The sequence below is a fragment of the Camelus ferus genome, chromosome 7 (genome assembly GCF_009834535.1).
Source record: "Camelus ferus isolate YT-003-E chromosome 7, BCGSAC_Cfer_1.0, whole genome shotgun sequence".
NCBI classification, from domain to species: domain Eukaryota; kingdom Metazoa; phylum Chordata; class Mammalia; order Artiodactyla; family Camelidae; genus Camelus; species Camelus ferus.
The window spans coordinates 54,739,507-54,761,539 of NC_045702.1; the positions used below are offsets into that span (position 1 = coordinate 54,739,507).

Below are 22,033 nucleotides of genomic sequence, written 5' to 3' on the forward strand. Positions count from 1 at the left end.
TTGTGAAGATCAGGTAGAGTTCAATACACTTGGTTTCATTTAGGCAAATATTACAACCATAGCTTCTAAGTAATCTCTCAATTCAGTGTTCTGTGTTAATCGAGTTATGAGATGCTTTGTTAGGTATATTATCTTAGGAAAAATTTCCATGTGTTTTTCATTAAAATAGGCAAAGAACATCTAGGCTTAAATTTGGCACTGTCTTCCTGCCACGTGGACCTTCACCGGACATCATCCTGTGTTAATGGAACATGCAGCCTTGCTTTTGTGTACTACACTGCTGTAACAGACTTTTCTCGAGATGGAAATAGAGTTACAAGTATTGTAGTGGAACCTATAGTTAGTGACGATTTCCTGTGGAACAGCTACATTCCAGACAGCATCCAGGTTAAGAAATTACAAAAATACCTTTATAAACGAAGCTTTAAAAAAAAAAGATATGTGTATTTTATCACTATACCTTGTAAACGTTTCATTTCAAAATTATTTAATATGCTATTTCAGTTTTTAAATGATTCCATTTTCAGTAACTGTGATAAACACAACAGTTAATTGAAAATTCATTGCAATTGCTAGGAAATTTACTGTATATCACTAAATAACAACCAATGGTAATATTTACTGACAATTTCTTTGCTTTTAAGATCAGAGTAAACGATGTCCCAACTGCTTACTGCTATTCATTTACTGACCCACATATAATTACCTTTGACGGCAGGTAATTTCCTGAAAGTTTTTTCTTTTATTAGTTTGTGTGTCTTTTGGATTTTGTTATTTTGTTTTAAATATCATATTATTTCTACATGATACTTAAATAATCTTTAAGGTTTAGGCAAGATGATTAAACTAACACATTATAATTATTTAAAAAACTAATCACTTCTAATTCACTGCAAGGATACTCAGGGGAAATTTTAGCCATCATGAATACCTGGATATCTACCTTTGGAACTTAAAGTAAAATGAGCAAAATGACCAAAAAGTAATCTAAGCTATCTTGCTATTAATAGCTGCAATAGAAGGATTTAAACTCAGTTATTCTGTTCTGGGGAATACATTTGAAGATGTCGCTATAGAAATAATAAGAACACCTCATTGCTGAATCATAATTTCCCCTATGAAGCAAAGTAATTTATTCTTTTAAAAATTGTAATGTGATCATTGTTAGTAAAATTATTCAATATGAGCTAATAGATATAGAACCCCTCCAATAACAAATGAAATTCCAAACGTTTGAACAACTATTGAAAAGTTGTAGCAACTGATCCCACATGCAAGATCCTTTATGATTATAATCAAAGGCTTAGACATTTCAGTGGAAATACCTCAAGAAGGCATAATGGTGATTAATTTGTTACAATTCATCAAGATTGTGCAATACCTAAGTGACAAACCCTGTTCTAACTACTGGAGGTATGGCAACAAACAAAACAGACATCCGTTCCCTGCTCACGTGGAGCTTACCTTTGTATGGGTGAAGAAGTGTACACAATTAATAAATAAAAGATACAGTGTATCTGAGAAAATGGTTACTATGAAGAAAACTAAAGCAGTGGCCAAAGAGAAGGCTGACAGTAAGGACTGACAAGTGATGAAAGAGAAGGAAAGAGTAGTGAGAGGTTTAGGTGTCGATCATGACTTTGTTTCATTCGGTACTCTACAAATAATTGCCTGCGGTATATAAAGCTATTAGAAGCATAGATTTTTTTCATTTTTGCATCAAAATATATTGAATGTGTATAAATTAATATACATTTTGGTTTGTATAATGTAATCGACTTTTGTTAATTATAGGATGTATGATAACTTCAAGACTGGAACGTTTGTGCTTTATAAGAGTATGTCACGTGATTTTGAAGTCCATGTACGTCAGTGGGACTGTGGAAGCCTTCACTATCCTGTGTCATGTAACTGTGGCTTTGTTGCCAAAGAAGAAGGTGATGTAGTTTCTTTAGACATGTGCAGTGGTCAGCTACATGAATCACAGCCATATTTATTTGTAAAGAGCCACGACGTAACCAGCAATATCAAGATAAGTGAATCTTACTTAGGAAGAAAAGTCACAGTATGTATAATTCTTTACTGTTAAAAGTATTTTTCATTTTTTATACAGATTTTGGATTCAAGTCTTGAGCTTCTTTTCATCTCTACTAAATTAGGAACCATTATTTTTCAGTATGAGTTTTTTCAAGAAAATAGCTTTCAATTAACACTGATCTTAGAAGGAATAAAATTTTTTTTCACTTACCACACACAAACAGACACAACATAGTTAAAATTGTCAAGTCTAAAGTGTCTTAAGATTTCAGTATGATAACCTGGTGGGTTATTCATAAAAAATATTTTTGACAGTGCCTAATAAACGGTATATTAGGTGAAGATAATATATATAATTAAGAATAAATATTCAGGAATAGCTAACCTATTTTTGAAATGAATACAGATGGTCTGCCTCAGGAATAAACCGGTAGATGCACAAAAGGGATTAGAAAAATCAAGAAACAGATCCAAGATTATATATACATTAATATTTTTAAAAAATACTTCATATTTGTGAGCTGACTATTTGCATTCTAAGATTATCTTTCTTTTATCTCCCAAAAAAATTCCAGGTGGATAAAATTTAAATTTAAATGAAAGTAGTAGAAAATGCAGGAGAATGTTTTTGTAATATTGAGATGAATAATAATTTTTAACATAACTTTCTATACTTGAATTCCATCATCAAAAAACAAAATGCAAATCACAAGCTGGGAAAATATTTGCTACATATAAAACATTCAGTTAATGTAGAAAACACTCATCTATCACTAATGTATAATCAGCACTCCAGTTAAAATGAGCAAGTAATATAAACAGGCAGTTCACAAAAGAAATAAAACTGACAAATGTCAAAAAGTACAAATAATCAACAAAAATATGAAAATCTCAACCTCATTAGTTACCAAAGAAATGCAGAGCAAACGCTTCTCATACAGTATTGGCAAGAAGAAACAGCTACAGCCTTTCCGGAGGACGTATTCGTATATAATAAATTGAATCTGTGCATGTCATCTTTCAAGAAATTTTAACTATAACTCAATAAAAAAATGTAAAAAAAATTTTACTTCTAAAAACTTATCATAATAAAATAATTAAGGATGTGCAGAATCCCAGTGGTGTTCATTGCATTTCTCCAAGAGAGAAAAGTTACAAGTAATCAGGGATGAATGAAAGAGCTTAACCAAAACGCTAAATATAATAACATCACATAATAGGTTACTTTTAAGTCATGAAAATTTCGGAATAAATGAAAATTTCGGAATAAATAATCAATAAATATTTATTGATAAGTAAAGATACTAATGGAATATAGGAGATGTTTTGAAAGAATTTGCACCAAATATAGTAGCTACCTCAGATTGAGTAGTAATGTAAGGTTTGTTTGCCTTTTAAATAATTTTCTGTAATGAACACTTACCATTTTTATAACAAGGAAGAAAATGCTATTTTTCAATTAAAAAATTTAAGAGGGGGAGGAGGGACAGAGGAACAAACACAGGTGGCATATTTTCAGTGATTTTCAATAGACGTCCAAGTCCCGGATCTGGGAGAGGTGAGCCTCCTGTGAGGAGGATCTTAGTCAGATAGCACGGATGATTCAACAAACCCTGTGCTCTCCTTCCCAACTCCCCAAGCAAGTTTCTGGTATAATTTGGCTTCTGATTCTGTTTATCTACTGGCTGCAAGAGAATGCTGGTTAACCACAGGAATACACACCCCCCTGGAATTACATTTATCTGTGTAAATTAATTACTTGGCCATCTAGGTCTATATTAAATAATTATTATCAGAGACATTACTTGGTAAACATTATCCTCAGGATTTCTAGCTGTTTTAATTATAAAATATTTACTTTAGTTTAAATTATTTAAAGAAAGGGGTGTAAACAAAATACCTCAATGAAAGGATCAATGTGGAGACCAAATTTTAAGCCAGCAAAATGCAAAAACTCTTTATTTTGACATATAGTGTTAAAAGGAAAATTGTGGTCTAAACTATTCTATTCTCTTTTTATATTAAAGGAATAAATTAATTTATTTCTTAAATACTAGTTTTTTCCTTAATCCATACTGCATATTGTTTAAACATCTTTTATTTCTGTATTTCAGGTCTGGTTTTCTTCTGGAGCATTTATCCGTGCTGATCTTAGTGAATGGGGCATGAGTTTAACAATCAGAGCCCCTAGTTTAGATTACAGAAACACTCTGGGACTTTGTGGCACCTTTGATGAAAACCCAGAAAATGATTTCCATGATAAAAATGGGATCAAAATTGATCAAACTTTTAATAACTGTTTTGCTTTTATTAATGAATGGAGGTAAGAAAGTAAATTATTTTCACTTGTTATTGTATTAATATTTGACTTAAAGTGAGTGGTGAGTGACTCAATACCCTGCTTTTTTGGTGGGGGGGGGGGGCAACACATTAGTGAGAAAAAAATGCTCTTGTCCAAATTACTGTTCTTTTCTGTTTTCCATCTGGAAGGATATTGCCAGGAAAAAGCATGTTTGACACAATGCCAATTTCTCCGCCATCACCTACAAAACTATCCTACTGTAGCTGCTCATTGAACACTGCTTCATTGTACCCATCTTCTAATCATCTGGATAGTGCTTCTCAATCAGAAATTGGATCCGCTTGCAAAGACCCTAGATATGTCCAATTCTCTTCCTTAATACCAGAACTAGATGTCACCTCTGAATATATTAATTCAGAAACTCTTGTTAGAGGAATAAATAAGCGTAAGTCTCAAGAAGAAAATAATTTAGATTTCTTTCTTCAAGAAAAAAAGTATGTGAACCTAACCAATCTGGACTTAAATTTACAAAAACATCCTGAGAATGAAAAAGAAGATGCACCAAAAGCTTTGGACAAGGGGAGACATACACAGGAGCAGGGTAATCACAGCCAAGAAACAAGCTGGGATCAACAAAACAGAGGGAAACGGCAAAACTTCCATGAGTTTCTTCCATTGTTTGCATTCCAAAGTCTCAGCCAAAGTGACCTAGAAGAGTTTGCTTACTTTTTCCCTGAGGACCACACTGAGGACATCCACCAAGAGTTTGTCCCCACGTGGCCCACACCATCTGGCCTCACCGAACACAGCACGTTGGCACTGTGTCAGCAGACTCTTGCCAATTCCAGCATAGGAAGGCTCTGTCTTGCCTTTCTTGGTAAGAGACTGGACAGTGTTATAGAGATGTGTGTTAAGGATGTTCTCCTAAAAGATGACCTTAGCTGGGCAGAAGCAGGTGTGGCCCTTTTAGAAAATGAATGTGAAAAGAGGATTTTGGAAGAGGGGAGACGTAACAGAAAAGAATACAGCAAGTCAATTGAAGACATTCTCTTGGTATTAAAATGCCCCAATGTATGCAGTGACCACGGGCAGTGTATGGAATGGGGGTGTGCATGCTCCCCAGGCTTTAGTTCCTATGATTGCAGTGATTCGCATGGTAGGTAAATACTCTCCAACTTTGATATTGTGTATGTTATTTGATTATGAAAACTTTGTTCTTTTATAGCTTCAGTATCTTAACAGGCTTTATTCAGCTTATATACAGAAAAGAACTCAAATTATGTTAATTAATATGTTAATAATTTTCCAGAAATGTCTCATCTTACTCAGAGTAAAAGCTGAAGTACTTATCACAGCCTATAAGACACAGCGTGATCAGGCACACAGCATCTCTTGAGGCTCATCCTGTTACTCTCCCTGTGGCTCATTCTACTTCACCCACTTTGGTTTCTGTGCTGTTCCTTAAAATGCCAGGTTCTCTTGCCCCCAGGGCCTTTGCACATAGCTGGTCCCTCTACTTGCAGAGAATAATCAGTTTCTTCAGAACTCAAATTTTAGTATTTTTAAGCACAGCGTTTATAATATTTTCCTAATTATACTAATTCACTTAATTTTTCTCTAACTTATCTAAATGGTACAAATTATTTTGTCCCATTATATCACAGAAAGACACTTGAAAAAGTCAATTTGATTCTGTTAACCACTAAACCAATAACTCCTGATTTTCTTACTACCACCACCAACCTGCCCTTTTCCATCTTAATAAATGCAAGCTTCATTCCTCTAATTGTTCATATTAAAAATTTGTAGTCACTTTGATTTTCTTTTTCATTCATGCCTTATGTTTGATCCATTAGCAGCAAATCCAGCTCTAGCTTCAAAGAATTTCATCTCTTTCCCTGTTACGAACTTAGTCCAAGACACTGTTACCTCTCACCTGGATTATTATAGATTCTCTCAGTTTTTTTTTCCATGCAGCAGCTAAAGTGATTCCCTTGGAGATGCAAGTCACATCATATTACTCCTCTGCTTAAGTCCCTCTATTGGCTTTTCATCTTAGGAGTAAAATTCACAGGCCCTACCATGGCCTAGAAGATCGTATATAATCTGAGACTCCTCTCTCACTGAATTTATTTACCATTCTCTCCAGTATTCCTTCTCTCCAGTAATTACCTTCCAGTATTCACAGTGGTTGCTTTGCTCAAAAAGGGCAAGCCTGCTTCTACCTCAGGACCTTTGCACTATGGCTCCCTCTCCCTGCAGAGCAATCTTCTATCACATATATTTATGACTAACTTCCTTCTCTATTCAAATATCATATTATCAGAGAATCCTTCCATTTTAAATAAAATGGTTTTTCTCACACAACCCCATGGCTTTTATCTTCCTTAACAGAGTTAATAAATTTTTTCTTCATTGCCTTGAAAACCCTTACATGGTTTACTTTATTTTTTCATTTGCTTATTTTTGTCTTCTCATATTAGAATGTAAGTTATGTGAAGTCAAGGACTTTGTTGTGTTTATTACCACATCTCCAATCTCCAGAATAACACCAGAAAAACAGCAGTTGTTCAATAAACGTTTGTTAAATATAGGAAAGAGAAACATTTTTTTTTAATTTTCATAAATATTTTAGGGTTCTGAATACACATAATTTAGGATTTTTATATCCTACCGCTAGTAAAGCTATTTCACCTAAATTTTGCCAATACTTAGACAAAAGACTCGATTACTTTTATATTGCATTTATCTATTTTGACAAACAGATCTTGCTGATAGAGATAGTGAATGATCTTACCAAAACCAGAACCACAGATGTAACCATGTGAAGGTCAGTTAATTCTGACTGCCAAAAGAAATTTTTTTCTCCTAGGACTGAGAAGTACACCTAAGATAATGGTAGTATGTAGGATAGCAATGATAAAGTATCAGCAATACTGGAACAACAGCATGCCCAAAGTTTGATAATTGTTTTCTAAAGCTTAAATGAAGATTTTTTTAAAAATTTTAATACATTGCATGACTAACTAGACTATCTTATTACAAAGGTTTTTTTTTCTATAAACTGTCTCCATAACACAAACCAAAATGGCAAAACCAAAACATAGGCCATTGTAGTAGTAATTTGTTAATACTTGTACTTATTTCATATGAAATATTATTGAAACATTAAATAAACCTGTATAATTAGGCACTGGTGGTATCTGTAAAGCTATTTTTATTGGTTTGAATAGTAGGTAACACTTCTTTTAATATCAGATTACTCTTAACATGTAATAGTTTAATTAATGTGCTAATTAATATTTGGGGTAGACTTTAAAATACTATGTTGCATATGCTTTTAATTTTAGTCTTGAAAATAATTAGCTTTTTTTCTGGAAGTAGAGAAGATATGTCCTAGTTTTTAATCTTTTCTTCCAAAGACAGGATTCCTGAAATTATAGAACTTGAAAATGCTGGATTCTGTGATATTCGAAAACATGACTGTATGATGGTGAGAGTTTTTGGTCAAGGCTTCAAAGAATCGCCTTCAATTAAATGTGAGGTGACTAAACTGCAGGTATGTTAATTATAGTGGTGAAAACAACTAAGTTTATGAGTTAGTCAGATTGATTTTATCTTAGATTAATTTGGAGTATCAATTAGGCAAGATTATCCCAAAGGATGTTGTATCCTCTCAGAGAGCTGAGCAGGAAAATTATTAAGTTGCTTAACCTTAAAGATTCCTTATTTGTTAACTGTATTAAACTGTTTTATATCATTTTTATTGAGGTATTGGCTCACTATTTCAGCTATAGTAAGAAATTAAAATAATATCAAATTTGATATGTAAGCTTCTGTATTTATTGAAATGTAAATTCAGAAAGAATGGAGGCCATCTTTATCTAAGACACTGTACATGAACTATAGGACATAGAGAAATGAACAATTTCCTCTTACAAACCAAATGTGCTTTTCTTTCTTCAGGCCACAAAAGTCAGACATGATCATTCAGTTTGAACATTAGTGTATCAAAATATATCTTATTTTTTATGATTATTTACAGGGTATACCTTTATTCACATGGGAATTTGTTTTAAGGAAAGTGCTTTGAATTTAGAAAGTTCTTATTACATGGATAAGCTGAAAACTTAAAACAGTATAAATCATATTTTTAGCATTCTTTTTACTATGTCTCTAAACTGATTATGAGATTGAGAATTTAAGAGGGAGATAACTTTAGTATGTGTCTTTATCAAATAGTTATACACAAGAAGTATGCTTATTTCAAGATTTTATGAGCAGAGCCTTTCTAAATGAGCCATGAAATATTTTAACCCCAATGAAATAATGAGACAATAGAAAATGTATGTATAATTTCATCACTTCAGTATTACTCGAGAATAGTCATTATATTGTTCTTGGCAGAATAAACCATATGACATCACATTACAATTAAGTGATTTGTCAACAGGGAACTTCATACGTTTATATTCTCTTGGAAAGTACATTTTGTACTTACTTTAAGAAACATTTTTTGCTGTAATATTTTTTCTCATACTGCTTCCTTTCTCCAAATATCTGATAAATAAAGAGTACATCTGGGATTCTCTAACACTATACAGAACTATAGAAAGAAAGAAAATATATTCACTAGCCAAAACCAAACTTACCCAGATTAGCTATTTTCTTTCCTACCCTGTTCAGAGTGTTAATGTATTTTATTTGTGATACAGTTAGATTTATTTTTTAATATTTGTATTCCATTTTAAATTTCCATCACATTCTGGCTGATTTTAGTTGATTTTAGTTATATACTTATTTGGGTGGTTTATTCCACATTTAGCGTAGGCTTTCCAAAGAAAGGGGTGGAAATAGCCCCTGTATTCCCAGTCATTGCCTGAAGTTTTGTTTCAGCACACGAAACCAAGAGACACTGCACTCATCTAAGTGTCAGTGTCATGACTACACTGAGACACTGTTACCAGTCCCCTCTGCTGGAGGGGAACCACTGGTGTATCTCTCAGCCCAGACTACATACCCCCTCAAATATGGAGATTTATTCTGGTGCTCACTCTTTCAGCAGGATAGTTTCTACCAGCCACAGACTAGGGTGTTCTTGCCTTCCTTTTCTTTTTCCTGCTGACTAACCATATTGAAGCATCAGCCTGCTCCTTTCCATTTCTAAGAAATAACATTCTACAGCCATAAATTTTTTAAAAATCTAAATTTAAATTTTGGTAATAAAATACATTCTTTTAGTTTTCTTTGTAGTTACCAGTACCCAGAAAATTACTCTTGCTTTTCTTCTTTAGACACCAATGCATTTCAATGCTGAAAAACAGCACTTAAACTGTAAATCAAGAATAATATGCCAATGAGTTATTAAACAGGGTGAATTGGTTAGAATTTATTTAGTTTCAGGATACATGAATTTATTTAAATTAGCTTGAGCAAAAATGATATCTATTATGAGGATAGTGCATTTTTTCACAGAATGAGGAAAAGAATGTAGTTTCTGAATTCCCAGGCAAAGTCTTAAACTGAGGACTCGAACACCACAAACACTCAGTATGTCTGTATTTGTGTATGTGTGTATCTGTCTGTCACAGTTCTGCTTTCTTTCTTTGTGGACTTCATTTTTCCCTTTCACTAGATAATGAGCTTTCTCCACATAGTGAAAAACATGGCCGCCAGCAGCTCCATAATTTTTTATCTTCCAGTTAAAGCCAACAGAGGCAGACTGGACCAACATCCACTCTGATACAAAGTTAAAATATCCTAAGTATTTGAAGCATCGGTTTGGCTTAGGTCCACCCCTGGACAAGCCAAGTGTAGTCGGGAGGTGGGTCATATAAGAACATTGAGAGGTCCTATGAGAACCATGTAGATGGAGGCAAAAAAGGGCAGTTTTAAGGCAAGATAGGAGCAAGAGAAACGAAGGATTTTCTGAACAGAAAATCAGTCTGCTGTCAACTATATAATCAAATGTTTCTTCTTGCTGCAAAACTCATTGCATAGTGACTCATCATATATGGCCAATATTGGTTTGATTTGAGCCCACAAGAAATGCGTGAGTCATTAGAAGCTGTTTACATCAAATTATGATGCATATGTTTTTCATTATTCTGAATAAAACTCATTGTTGGTGTCACATTTTATTCATTATATATTCCATTATACCAGGCATGTATTTTAAAATTTGTATTTTGATTATATGTAATTCACTATCAAAGTAGTTCCATAATCTAACAGAGGTTAATTGCTTTCTCATTATGCCTTCAGTACAATAACAGTAAATGGATCCTTGGAGAAGCCGTCTATGCACATACTATTTTTCAAAATAGCAGGACTGTTGATTGTCAGCTGCCCACTGATGTTGAGCAGTCTGGTACCATGCATCTGATGGGTGAGATGCCAATTGTGAAGTGGCAATTAAAGGTAAAAGAGAAAAGACAGACTCATATTTATAAACAAAGTGAATACTTAGGTATTAAAATTTCATAATGAATTTGTGAAACTACACTTAGAACAAATTAGCTTATTATGGAACTATATCCATCTTACAGGTATCTAATGATGGTTATAAATTTAGTAATCCCAAACTAATGACCATATATGATGGGGCTTGTCAAGTTTGTGGTCTCCAGGAAAAGGACTCATGTACTATAAAGGTATGTATCTTTCCAATTATTTTCACATTTACATCATAGGTATTTTCGTTTCTCATGCTGTTGGCATATTAATGTGGGTTTTCACTTTCATATCAGAAATACTAATAGAGAAAAGCCTTCCTCAAGTTTATGCAAAGGTAATCAAAATTGTCCCTCTGTCCACTACTCTTGTTGAAAACACAAAGAAGAGGTGTCTACCTTTAAAATTTTGAAGTCGGAGGCTGTTTATTCCTAAAAAATAAAAGGAGTAGGTTCAGATTGATTTTCCATTCCTATGTACATTTTTCAATATTAATAGTGATTTTCGAATAGAATATCACTTTATGGTTACTCAGTCTTCTTTGTGGCAAATGACATGCGTTTGGATAGAGTTAGTAAAATGTGAGAGGCTAACACTTTTACAGGAAGTTTCTTGTGGCAACTGAGATCATTGAACCAAGCAAATAATCTCCTACCACTTGAGGGACTGCAGAACAGTGCACCCTGAGCTGACTCTTCCCCCTCAAACCTCTTAACATATATCCAGTCTACCGAGCTTATCAACAGGTTTCTTTCACATATCAGTTGCTGATTTTACTGATACCATGGATATAATATCACTTGACTCTTTAAAAGTATATCAAATAATATTTATGTATATGGAAATTAAAATTGTTATTATTTTAAATTTTTAAATCTTTTTTCCTTGAGACTAGTAATCAGATCATATCAATAAGAAATTTCTGTTTTTGAGAAGTTGTTTGATTTTTATTTTCTCCCACATATTACATTTCCACATGTCCTACAATATTTACTTTTAAAATGTTGCTATTCGGAATTATTTTAACCTCTTGGGACTCTTTTGTTCTTATTTTTGTGCTATGTTCCAAGTGATGTCAAAAGAGATTTGTTAAAGTGAGCAAAGTTTACATATCCTGAACAAAAGTTGGTCTTCTTCCCAGGTTAAAAATCGCTACGTTTAGGATTATTTCTTTGCATATCAGCACCTCTCTCCACTATTTTGTGTATTGATATCCATTATCAAGTATGGATAAGTATGCCATGGATCTGGTTTAGTTTTTCCATGTTCAGAGGACATTGTGGTCTCTGAGAAGTAGGGAGGATAACTATGAACTAACGTGATACTTAGATGTGCAAAGGAAAATAGTCTTTTTAATATCTTTACATATAAAACAATTCTAGCATGAGTTTAGCAGTGAAAAGACAAAAAGAAAAGAGGTGTTTTCCTCCATGTTATTTATAAGCTATCAATTATAATTCTGCACAGAGATGCTATTATATGTATTTTCTTACTCCTTCCATGTTGATCAGTTCCATACGTATTTACACATGAAGTAAATTATTTGTTTTCTAACATGCATTTATGATCAGGACACATGAAAAAAGGTTTCCCAATCAAAACAGATTTGTAAAATGCATTCACTGGAATCATCAACTTACATGCTACTATCCTTCTATGTACACTGCGGTTTTTTTCCTAAACACTAACTACAGTTTTATCTTGATTGATGTTTTCCTTTTTAAAAAATTTCCATCAGGAAAATGTTTGCCTTATTGATGGATTCTGCTACACTGAAGGGGATAAAAATCCTACCAGCCTTTGTTCGATTTGTAGACCTGAAATTTCAAAATTTACTTGGTCATTTTTAGAAAGTAAGTTATTCTTTTTTAATCCAAATATTTCCTCTACAAGATGATTTTTAAAATAATTTTAAACCATGAGGTACACAAATGTGTTTAAGATGAACACAAGTAATTTAGGATTTTCCCTAACTGAATAATTTACTTTGTTGAAAGGAAATGTAAGATGAAATGTTTTTAGTTTATATAATCTGTATGATTATAGTACAATAGGGTATGGTATTTTTATTTTAATATTTGATAAGGAATACAAATCCAGCCCTACCATTCTGTGACTCTGTGAGTATAATTTTGGGTATGGATGATTTCTGGATACTTTGTTCCACCTCAAAAATGCCAAATTATAATCATGATCCATATAATTTCTTCCCTTCCTTAAATACAGCTGTGCATGATTCCACATAGGTGTTCCTCACATTCTTTTTCCTCAGTCATAAGACCAGGACATCATAAGATACAACAAGCTATAATTACTCCCTGGTGCCTTGTAATTTTACCTAAGGAGTCATAAAACCTTATATTTACACAGTGCTTTGTAATATCATTATATATGTTACTGTATGTGCAAGTTTCATTACTGTGTTAGACTCCATGTCAGATGATTCATTGCTCATGGGATATTATGGGAAGATAGTGGGAATTTGGGAAAGAATTTAGTGCAAGAGACAAGAGAAACACACTATAATTTCTGAATTGTTTTTTACGTTTATTCTGGTTTTAATAGCTTTGTTATGACTGATTCATCATAGAGTCACAATGTTCAAAGACATAAGGGGTCTTGAATTACCTGTTCCAAGCCCCTCATATTGAGAGGTGAGGAAGTTAAAATCAGTACATAGTATAGGGATGTACAGGGGCAGAATGGGAGCCAAAACTACGGTTTCTTCCATCAGTGGTTTGTCGACGCAAGCAGTGTGTGCTCAGTGCAAAGAAAAAGGCTATTCTTTCTATCTGTTAAGCCAGCTGGTAAGGAGGGGGGCATTTTTTAATATGGCAATGTAAAAATATGTTTTTAATCATTTCATGAGCATAAAGGAAGCTCTGTGCACTGTTATAGCCACATACCCTGAATAGCTCACATTCCAGTGTGTCAGCTTGGACACTAAAAGGACCACTGCCAATCTGACTTGGTATGTCTAAGTGGCTCCCAATTATTATAAACTAGGGAGGCAGGTATAGTGAGGAAAGGTTCAGAGAGTCAAATGAATAATTCAGTCTTGGATAGTAAGGATAGAGAAAAGGAGGTGTAAGGGCGAAAGTAAAGCTGAAAAGAATAGCTGGCCAAGAAGAAAGAGTGAGAGAGCAAGAAGCAAGATGGTCGACACTGAGAAGTAATTTCAGGCAGAAGAGGAGGTGCATCTAGTCTGGGCAATGCAAACGTACTTACGTATTTTATGCCATATCCAAAGTGCTTTTACACTCTCATAGCAAAGCCTGGAGACTTGCACCTGTCAGTTTTACATTTCCTAAGAAGGAAATTTAATTTATTTGGAATTTTTTTTAAAAAACAAATGAAAGCAGGTAATGGAAATTTTAGAAGAGTTCAAACTTTATCAAAACGTCTGCCTCAGTTGGAGTTCTCAGTATTATACTTTTCCTTTTCCTTTTCCACACAGGTACAAAAGTAAATGTTTTCTCTGTTACAGAAAACCAACCCCCCGTTATTCAAATACCACAAGATAAATTACAGACGTTTTATGGAGAGAACTTTATGTACCAGTTCATGGCTTTTGATCCAGAAGGCTCTGACATCCATTTTACCTTGGATTCTGGTCCTGAAGGAGCAAATGTTTCCTCTGCAGGACTTCTTAAATGGAAAACAGAGTCACAAACTCCCCAGAAATTTACCCTCCTGGTTAATGATGACTGCAATGCTGAAACTAGAGTCATGATTGAGGTAATATTTATAATTCATAAATGCTGCTTGATTAACAGTAGTAGTAACAATTTTAAATTTAAAATATAATTTATATTCTTAATTTGTCAAGAGGAACTAAATAATTAAACATTTCTTGGAAAATTAAACTGCCAAAATTTTGAATATTTTTTGCAAGAATTTAAAACCTTAGAGAAAGTCTCAACTTCAGAGCATGGATTTAAATTACTAATTCCTAGACCACTTTCTTCTGTAACTAACTTAACTAACTAAAGATAAAGAGTGAATTCATGTCCATCTCCATGAAAGATCTGTGACAAACCTAAGATCGGTAATTATGTCCTTTTCTTTCAAGTGAAAGAATCTGAATTAGAAGTCAAGATTATAAATATTATCACTTTGCTGTACACCTGAAACTAACACAATTTTGTAAGTCAACTATAGTTCAATAAAAGATTACAAATATTGGAAATAACTAGTTGCAAACTGTATTTTCTTTCACTTTCATTGTGTCCTACATTCACTTGAAACTTAGGATACACTCTCACAGAAAAGTAATGGCATGAAGGACAATTGTGTACTATGTCATATTAACTAGATAATTCAAGTGATTGTTTACTTGCTAGATTTTGGGATAAGTCAGGTGACCAACTGCTGTCCAATTTAAGGATTTTTTTTCCAGTTGTTCTGCCTACATGATAGAAATTGATCATCTTGTAACATTTTAAAAATGTATCCCTAGCATTTATATTTTGCCAATGCTCTTTAGTGGGCATAATTGCTGTATTAAACTGCCTTTTAAAATACTATTTTACATTAAATATATACATATATAGGTTTTTTGTTTTTTTGCAAAACAAGTAATCTGGTCCTACTTGTACATAAATATACATGCCTATCATGGTTTCTGGGACATAAATTTTATGACAAAATAAAACATTTACTTTTTATTTCTTTTACAGGTGACTGTGAAGTCTTGTGATTGCTTGAATGGGGGATCATGTGTGTCTGATACTAAATTTCCTCCAGGAAGTGGGGCGTACCTGTGTGTCTGCTTGCCTGGTTTTCAGGGCAGTCTTTGTGAAGTGGATATCACTGAATGCCAATCAAACCCCTGTGGCTTTGGCAGATGCATTAGTGGTTTTCACAGTTATTCCTGTGATTGTCCACCTGAGCTCAAAGGTAAGTTTTGGTTCCTCATGAATGAAATTAGGATATGAACAAATTCAAAAGGAAAGCTCCTTAGCTTCCCATGTAATCTACACATTAGTCAAGCAAATGTATGGTCTTAAAGATTTTAATGCACATTTTTAAATCTTAGTAAAACTCATCACAAACACATTTGGTATCCATATCCTTTTTTTACATATACTCTTATAATTTCACTCATTTTTATAATTTGAATGACAATATTTTATGTCTGTATTGTATTTTGCAGGTTTCTAAACATTTCTATCTATGTTGGGTAGGTAGAAATGTATTTAAATATATTAATACTGAAATATAATGTAGAATAATAAAGCTATTTGCTATGGGAAATAGAACATTATCATTTAAGAGAAATTTTATTGACAATTCATTAATTTAAAAATATCATGATCTTTAGAGTTGAAATCAAATGAAATGTTAGAATATTTGTTAACTCATTAATTATCCTAAAATATCTGATTCTAGAAACCCCAAATAAGTATATGACTGACAACCTTTAGCCTCCCAAGATTTTTAAAAAATCTCATACCAATATTTTAATTAAAACAGATATAAATATTAAATAAGTAAATATGCAGATATTGAAGCTGATATTTTCCTTGAAGGCATCTATTTTAACATTATAATGGAACTAAGCAGGATATTTAGGTGTCCTCTAATTTTCTCCAGCATTTTAAAATAAAAATGTTATTATTTGGGGCTACTTTGCTACAGACCACATTTGAAAGAATGCAAATGTAGTTTGCTTCATGGATTTTAGTATAATAGGGGCTACCATCATTAACGACTGTGAATGTATTCATCAAATAAGTTGTTAAACATTTCCAAGAGCAACACTTCATCTGAAAAAACTTTATTGAGGAAAGACTGGAACATTGCAAAATGTTCATGGATTTTTACAGCCAATACAATAACTGGACTAAGTTGTTCTTAAGCTAAGTAGACAATCTTTCTAATAACTTCTTAAAAAATACTGAATTTTTTAACAAAATAGAAATTACTACTATCATATGGACATTTTTGTCTTAACATATTAATGTCCTTCTTAAGTCTTATTTATAGGGAAAATCTTATAAACTTGTAGGGTCTCGTTTATTGTTAAATAGAATCTAATTAATGACCTAATGTTTAATTATAAAGTAAATTTTAAAAGCAGCACACTTCTCTCTATATATGACAGCTTTTGGGGAGTTACCAGGACCATAAAGAGTAAAAGAAATCAAATAATGAGCTTTTGATTTGACACATAGTGTTTTGCAAGTTGAATAATTTGAACTCTCGATCTATATTTTATCTAGGCAAAAACTGCCAGGAAGATGTTGATGAGTGTGAATCAGGGCCTTGCTTTCCAGGAGCAGAGTGCCTCAATACTTTTGGTTCCTATCATTGTGGTTCATGTCCAAAAGGACTTTATGGTGATGGAAAAACATGTCACGGTAAAAGTTCCTATTTCCTGCCATGAAATGTTTGTTTTCTGTTTTTGGGTTTTTGAGGTTTGTTTTTGTTTTCGTTTTTTGCTGCATTTAATTACTTCAAATCACTCAATTCCATTTTCTCTCGTATTCAGCATTCATTCAGGGTCATACACTAAGCTAGATGCAGAGGATGTAGACATGTATAAGATGTATCCTCTGACCAAGTAGGTTTGAGCATAATAGCAGGAAATATGACAAGTAGTCACAGTTCAGTATAATGTTCTGTGTCTTTTGATAGAAGTGCCTAGAGGGAGAGGAATACGACACAGGGAATCATGCCCCTCTGGAGGGATAATGCAAAGGTTTAAAAAGGAAGTATCATTACCGCTAAATTTGATGTATCTGATCAAGAAAGAGAAAAGCATTTCATTGTAGGCAGAGGAAACAACATGAGCAAAGGCACAGAGGCAAGTAACATCACAGCACACCTCGGGCCCTGTGAGTAATTCAGTGCGCTTAGAATAGAGAGGAAGGGGGGCTGCTACAAGAGCAGCAGGGGTACGCAGTGGACAACTCCCTGACAAACGATGAGGAACAGGATAAGGTTTACATCTGAGAAAGTCTACTTAAAGCAGCGTGCAGGATGGACCACTTGCAGGTAAGGAATTGTGCAAGTGTAAATGTACAAAGAAGCATTTAAGACAATATTACAGACATAGGAAAGATATAAAGATATTCTGACCTAAGATGAGAAGATGATGGATGAAAGAGACACTAAAGAAGCAAGCTGAGTCTGCTTCTGCAGACCCACAGATACAGAAAACAAACTTGTGGTTACCAAAAGAAAGAGGGAAGGAGGGAGGGACAAATTTGGGGTTTAGGATTAACAGACACAAGCTACTATATATAAAACAGACAAGTGACAAGGATATACTGCATGGCACAGGGAATCATACCCATTTTCTTGTAATAATCTATAATGGAGTATAATCTGCAAAAATGCTGAGTCGCTGTGTTATATACCTGAAACTACCACAACACTAAATTAACTATTCTTCAATAAAAGAAAAAAAAGAAGCAAGTTGATAGTATTTATTCAGTGATTTGGGATTATCATGGTGAGAGAGTTACTAAATTTTAAGTGCTTGGTTTAGGCAAATTGAGTGGGCAGAATTGGCATTTACATTGCTATGTACTAAATTATGTCCTCCCAAAATTCATACATTGAAACTCAAACCCAGATTACGGTTGTATTTGGAGTAAGGAAATAGGGTTGAAGGAGGTCATAGGGAGGAGCCCTGATCCCATAGGATTAGTGTGCTTTTACGAGGAGACACCAAAGAATTCACTCTCTCTGCCATGTGAGGACACAAGCAAAATGCTGCTGTCTGGGACCCAGGGAGAAAACTCTCTCACCAGGGACCAAACAGGTCTGCACCTTGATCTTGGAGTTACCACCCTCCAAAACGGTAAGAAACTAAATTCCTGTTGTTTAAACCACCCAGTCTGTGGTACTTTTTTATGGCAGCTCAAGCTAAGACACACATGAAATATAAGGAAGAATAGTTCGGGAGAGAAGAGATAATAAATTCACCACCGAGGTGACTGTGGAATATCCAAGTGGAGCTCAGGAGGGAAGGTTACATTAAAGATGTAATTCTTAGGTCATCAGTTACGGATGACATTTCCCAGGGATAACACTTAGAAGAAAAGAGCAAAAAAATTGGTGAACATCAACACTTTAAAAACTTAAAAGAGAAAAGCAAATTATAGAAGTCAGTGTCTAAGAATTCTATCTCTGGTATTATCAAGCAAACGAGACCTATTTTGGTGAAGAATACATATTAATGACATAGTATCACCTTGTGCTTCGAATTGGGCCGGGCCTGTCTAGCACTGGAGGTAACCACTTTGAGGAGCACCGTGCAGGATGGGGAAGGGAATTCCCCACCAGTTCAGCTACTCACATTTCCCCCTCAATATCCAGTCCCCAATACTCAACCATCCATTCTATGCACTAAAGTGATCTCACGTCTGTCTTTTCCAAACAATGGCGCATTCTCTCAATAGGACCTTTATCAAGTGGAACTTGAGAGGAAAGCAAGTTGAACCAAATTCCATTACACACGAGTGACTAATAGGTTTCTTAACTCCATTAGAGACATTTGTGTATTTTAGGAAGATGCTTGTTAATACAACATAGTTTTTTAAATTGTTGGTTGTTGTTTACTTAGTTTATAAGCTCCAAGTCAACGACTATAAAAGCAAATATACTTGAAGTTGCTAACTAGTGGAGGAAAGAGACACATAAGTGTGAAGGACAAAGTTCTGTGGAATGACACTGAGCACGTGAGTGTGACTATAGGAGCAGCTCGGGCTGCCATAGCAGAATACCGCAGACTGGGTGACTTAAACAGCAGAAATGCGTTTGCTCACAGTTCTGGAAGCTGGAAGCTCAAGATCAAGTTGCCTGCAGAGTTGGTCACTGGCTCTCTGCTTGGTTTGCAGATGGCTGCCTTCACACTGTATTCTCACGTGTGCATTCTTCTTGTGTCTCCTCCTCTTTTAGGGACAACAGTCTTATAGGGTTAGTGCCCCACTCTTATGACCTCATTTAACCTTAGTTAATTCCTTAAAACTACTTCCAAATACAGTCACATTTAGGGCTAGGGCTTCATCATATGAATTTTGAGGAACACAATTCAGTCCATAACAGAAGCATCTGCTAAAAAGGTGACATTTAACATAGTTCTCTGATCTAATTTGCAAGGAGTTCAATACAGTTTATTATATGTTCTTATTCACAGTGCTTTGGCTTTATAACAGTTTAATTCTGACCTGCTTTTCATTGTGTAATTTACAGTTGAAACACAGCATTTAAATGACTCTACTACACATACTGTGGCTCTCACAAGGTCTGACAAGAATGTAACTAAGAAAGAGGATAGTAAAAATGCCAATCAGACAGAGATGCATATTTGGCCAACAAATGGAAATGCCTTTAGTAAGTAACGATCTTAGTTAAAATCTAATGACAAGTAATACATCTCATCTGTTTTCCAGAATATCACCTAAGATTATAAAATACAGTTTGCAAAGTAATCTTTTTCTTGCACATCTGTTGAATCCTCTGGCTTATACTCCAGAAAAATGATTCATGTTATACAATGAACAAATTATATCACTACTTAAGGTGATTTCAGAGAAGCTTATGGTGGGAAGTGATCATTTCAAACTTGCATTCTATAAATCCCTGGTCATCCATTATCTACTCAAACCCTGAAAGTATGAGAAGCTCATTCTTTCATAAGGCCTTTCCCTCTTCGTAGTGTTATCTTTGTAACTCTTGTTTTATTCAGTAATACTCTACAATTGTCTTCATAACAATTTGCACATTTCTCATTAGCTTTCTTTATGCCTTTGCCTTCTGTAGTATCAGCTGATTATCTTGCAAGATATCATTCCGCTTGTTCCTTTTGCAAGGCATCATTGTTGGTTACTGCAATATAGGAAAGCTATCTTAATTTTAATGTTATTCACATATTCAGCTGCCTTACTACTCTTAAGTACACTATTTTTTATAGTTGATTCTCTTCTTAATTTTATAGGTAAACCATAATATTTTTTGCAATGAGTTTGTCTCTCTTATTTACTTTCTTATAGTGACTAAAATTTAGTCTATATTTATGATATGCCAGCACTAGGCAAGTATTTTTAATATATTATCTCATTCGATCCTCATAATAGATATATACAGTAACTTATTTCCATTTTACAGATGAGTAAACTGAGTCATTGATGGGTTAAGTAATCTGTTCAGATTTACAGAGTTTGTAAATTAGAGAGGCGAAATGTGAACCTGAGCACTCTAACAGCATGTCCCAGCTTTCAAATTTAGGTTCCAATTGTAGTGGGTGGGACCTCCAGAGCAAAGTGTGTAGGGGTGGAATAGCTTTGTTTCTTAATGTTTTTAATGGGAATTATTCTCATGTTTCACCATTGAATATGATATCACTGTGGATTTCTGCTAGAATTTTCCTTTTACTGATTGCTTTCTCAGAATTCTCCTTACTTTTAAATCAGGAGTACATTTTAAATTTTATTAAATGCTTTATTAGCATCACTCATTACTTGGTATAATTTCTATTAATGGTTCCTTAATTTTTTCAGAATGTTTTAACAAAAAAAAATTGATGGATCAGGTTGCTTTTAACATTTTATTTTACATTATTTTCTTCATTAATACCTTAATGTAATTGTTAATTAAAATACAAGTCTGTTTCATCCTGAAGTAATCTGTAACTAAACTGCTGCACTTGATTTAATTTGATTTAAATGAAATGCCAGTATTTCATTTAAATTTTTATATATTTTCATAAATATTGGCTATAGGATTATGCCACTCTGATAAAGTATTTATTAAATGTTTATAAAATATTTCATCTTTTTGTGTGTTGCAACAGTTTTTAAAATATCCCTTTCTTGATTATTTGATAAATTTTTCTCCTTTAGATCTGCTGTCCTGTTTAGGAGGTGATTTTAGATTATTTCTCTATTTCTTTCATAGTAATTTTTCCATCATCTGTTCTATCTCCTCTTCAGTCAATTTAATCATTTATAATTTGAAAGTCATTTATCTCCTTGAGATTTCAAACTCTTAGTTTAAAATTATATGTATTATTCTTTATAAACTTGTGGTTGCCAAGGGGGAGGGGAGTGGGAAGGGATAGACTGGGAGTTCAAAATTTGTAGATACTGACAGGCATATGCAGAATAGATAAACAAGATTATACTGTATAGCACAGGGAAATATATACAAGATTTTGTGGTAGCTCACAGCGAAAAATATGTGACAATGAACATATGTATGTTCAAGTATAACTGAAAAATTGTGCTCTAC

General features: G+C 33.7%; 1 protein-coding gene across 1 annotated transcript in view; it reads left to right on the plus strand.

Moving 5' to 3' along the window:
• VWDE (von Willebrand factor D and EGF domains) overlaps positions 1-22,033 on the plus strand; it is a 57,146-nt gene that overhangs the window by 21,130 nt on the left and 13,983 nt on the right. Inside the window, exons 8-20 of the mRNA XM_032483933.1 lie at positions 170-387; positions 645-718; positions 1,795-2,065; positions 4,152-4,360; positions 4,528-5,495; positions 7,762-7,898; positions 10,604-10,759; positions 10,888-10,992; positions 12,531-12,645; positions 14,280-14,530; positions 15,472-15,691; positions 17,017-17,154; positions 19,997-20,137. Of these exons, the coding sequence (XP_032339824.1) occupies positions 170-387; positions 645-718; positions 1,795-2,065; positions 4,152-4,360; positions 4,528-5,495; positions 7,762-7,898; positions 10,604-10,759; positions 10,888-10,992; positions 12,531-12,645; positions 14,280-14,530; positions 15,472-15,691; positions 17,017-17,154; positions 19,997-20,137 (3,003 nt within the window). The remainder of the gene's footprint in view (positions 1-169; positions 388-644; positions 719-1,794; positions 2,066-4,151; positions 4,361-4,527; positions 5,496-7,761; positions 7,899-10,603; positions 10,760-10,887; positions 10,993-12,530; positions 12,646-14,279; positions 14,531-15,471; positions 15,692-17,016; positions 17,155-19,996; positions 20,138-22,033) is intronic.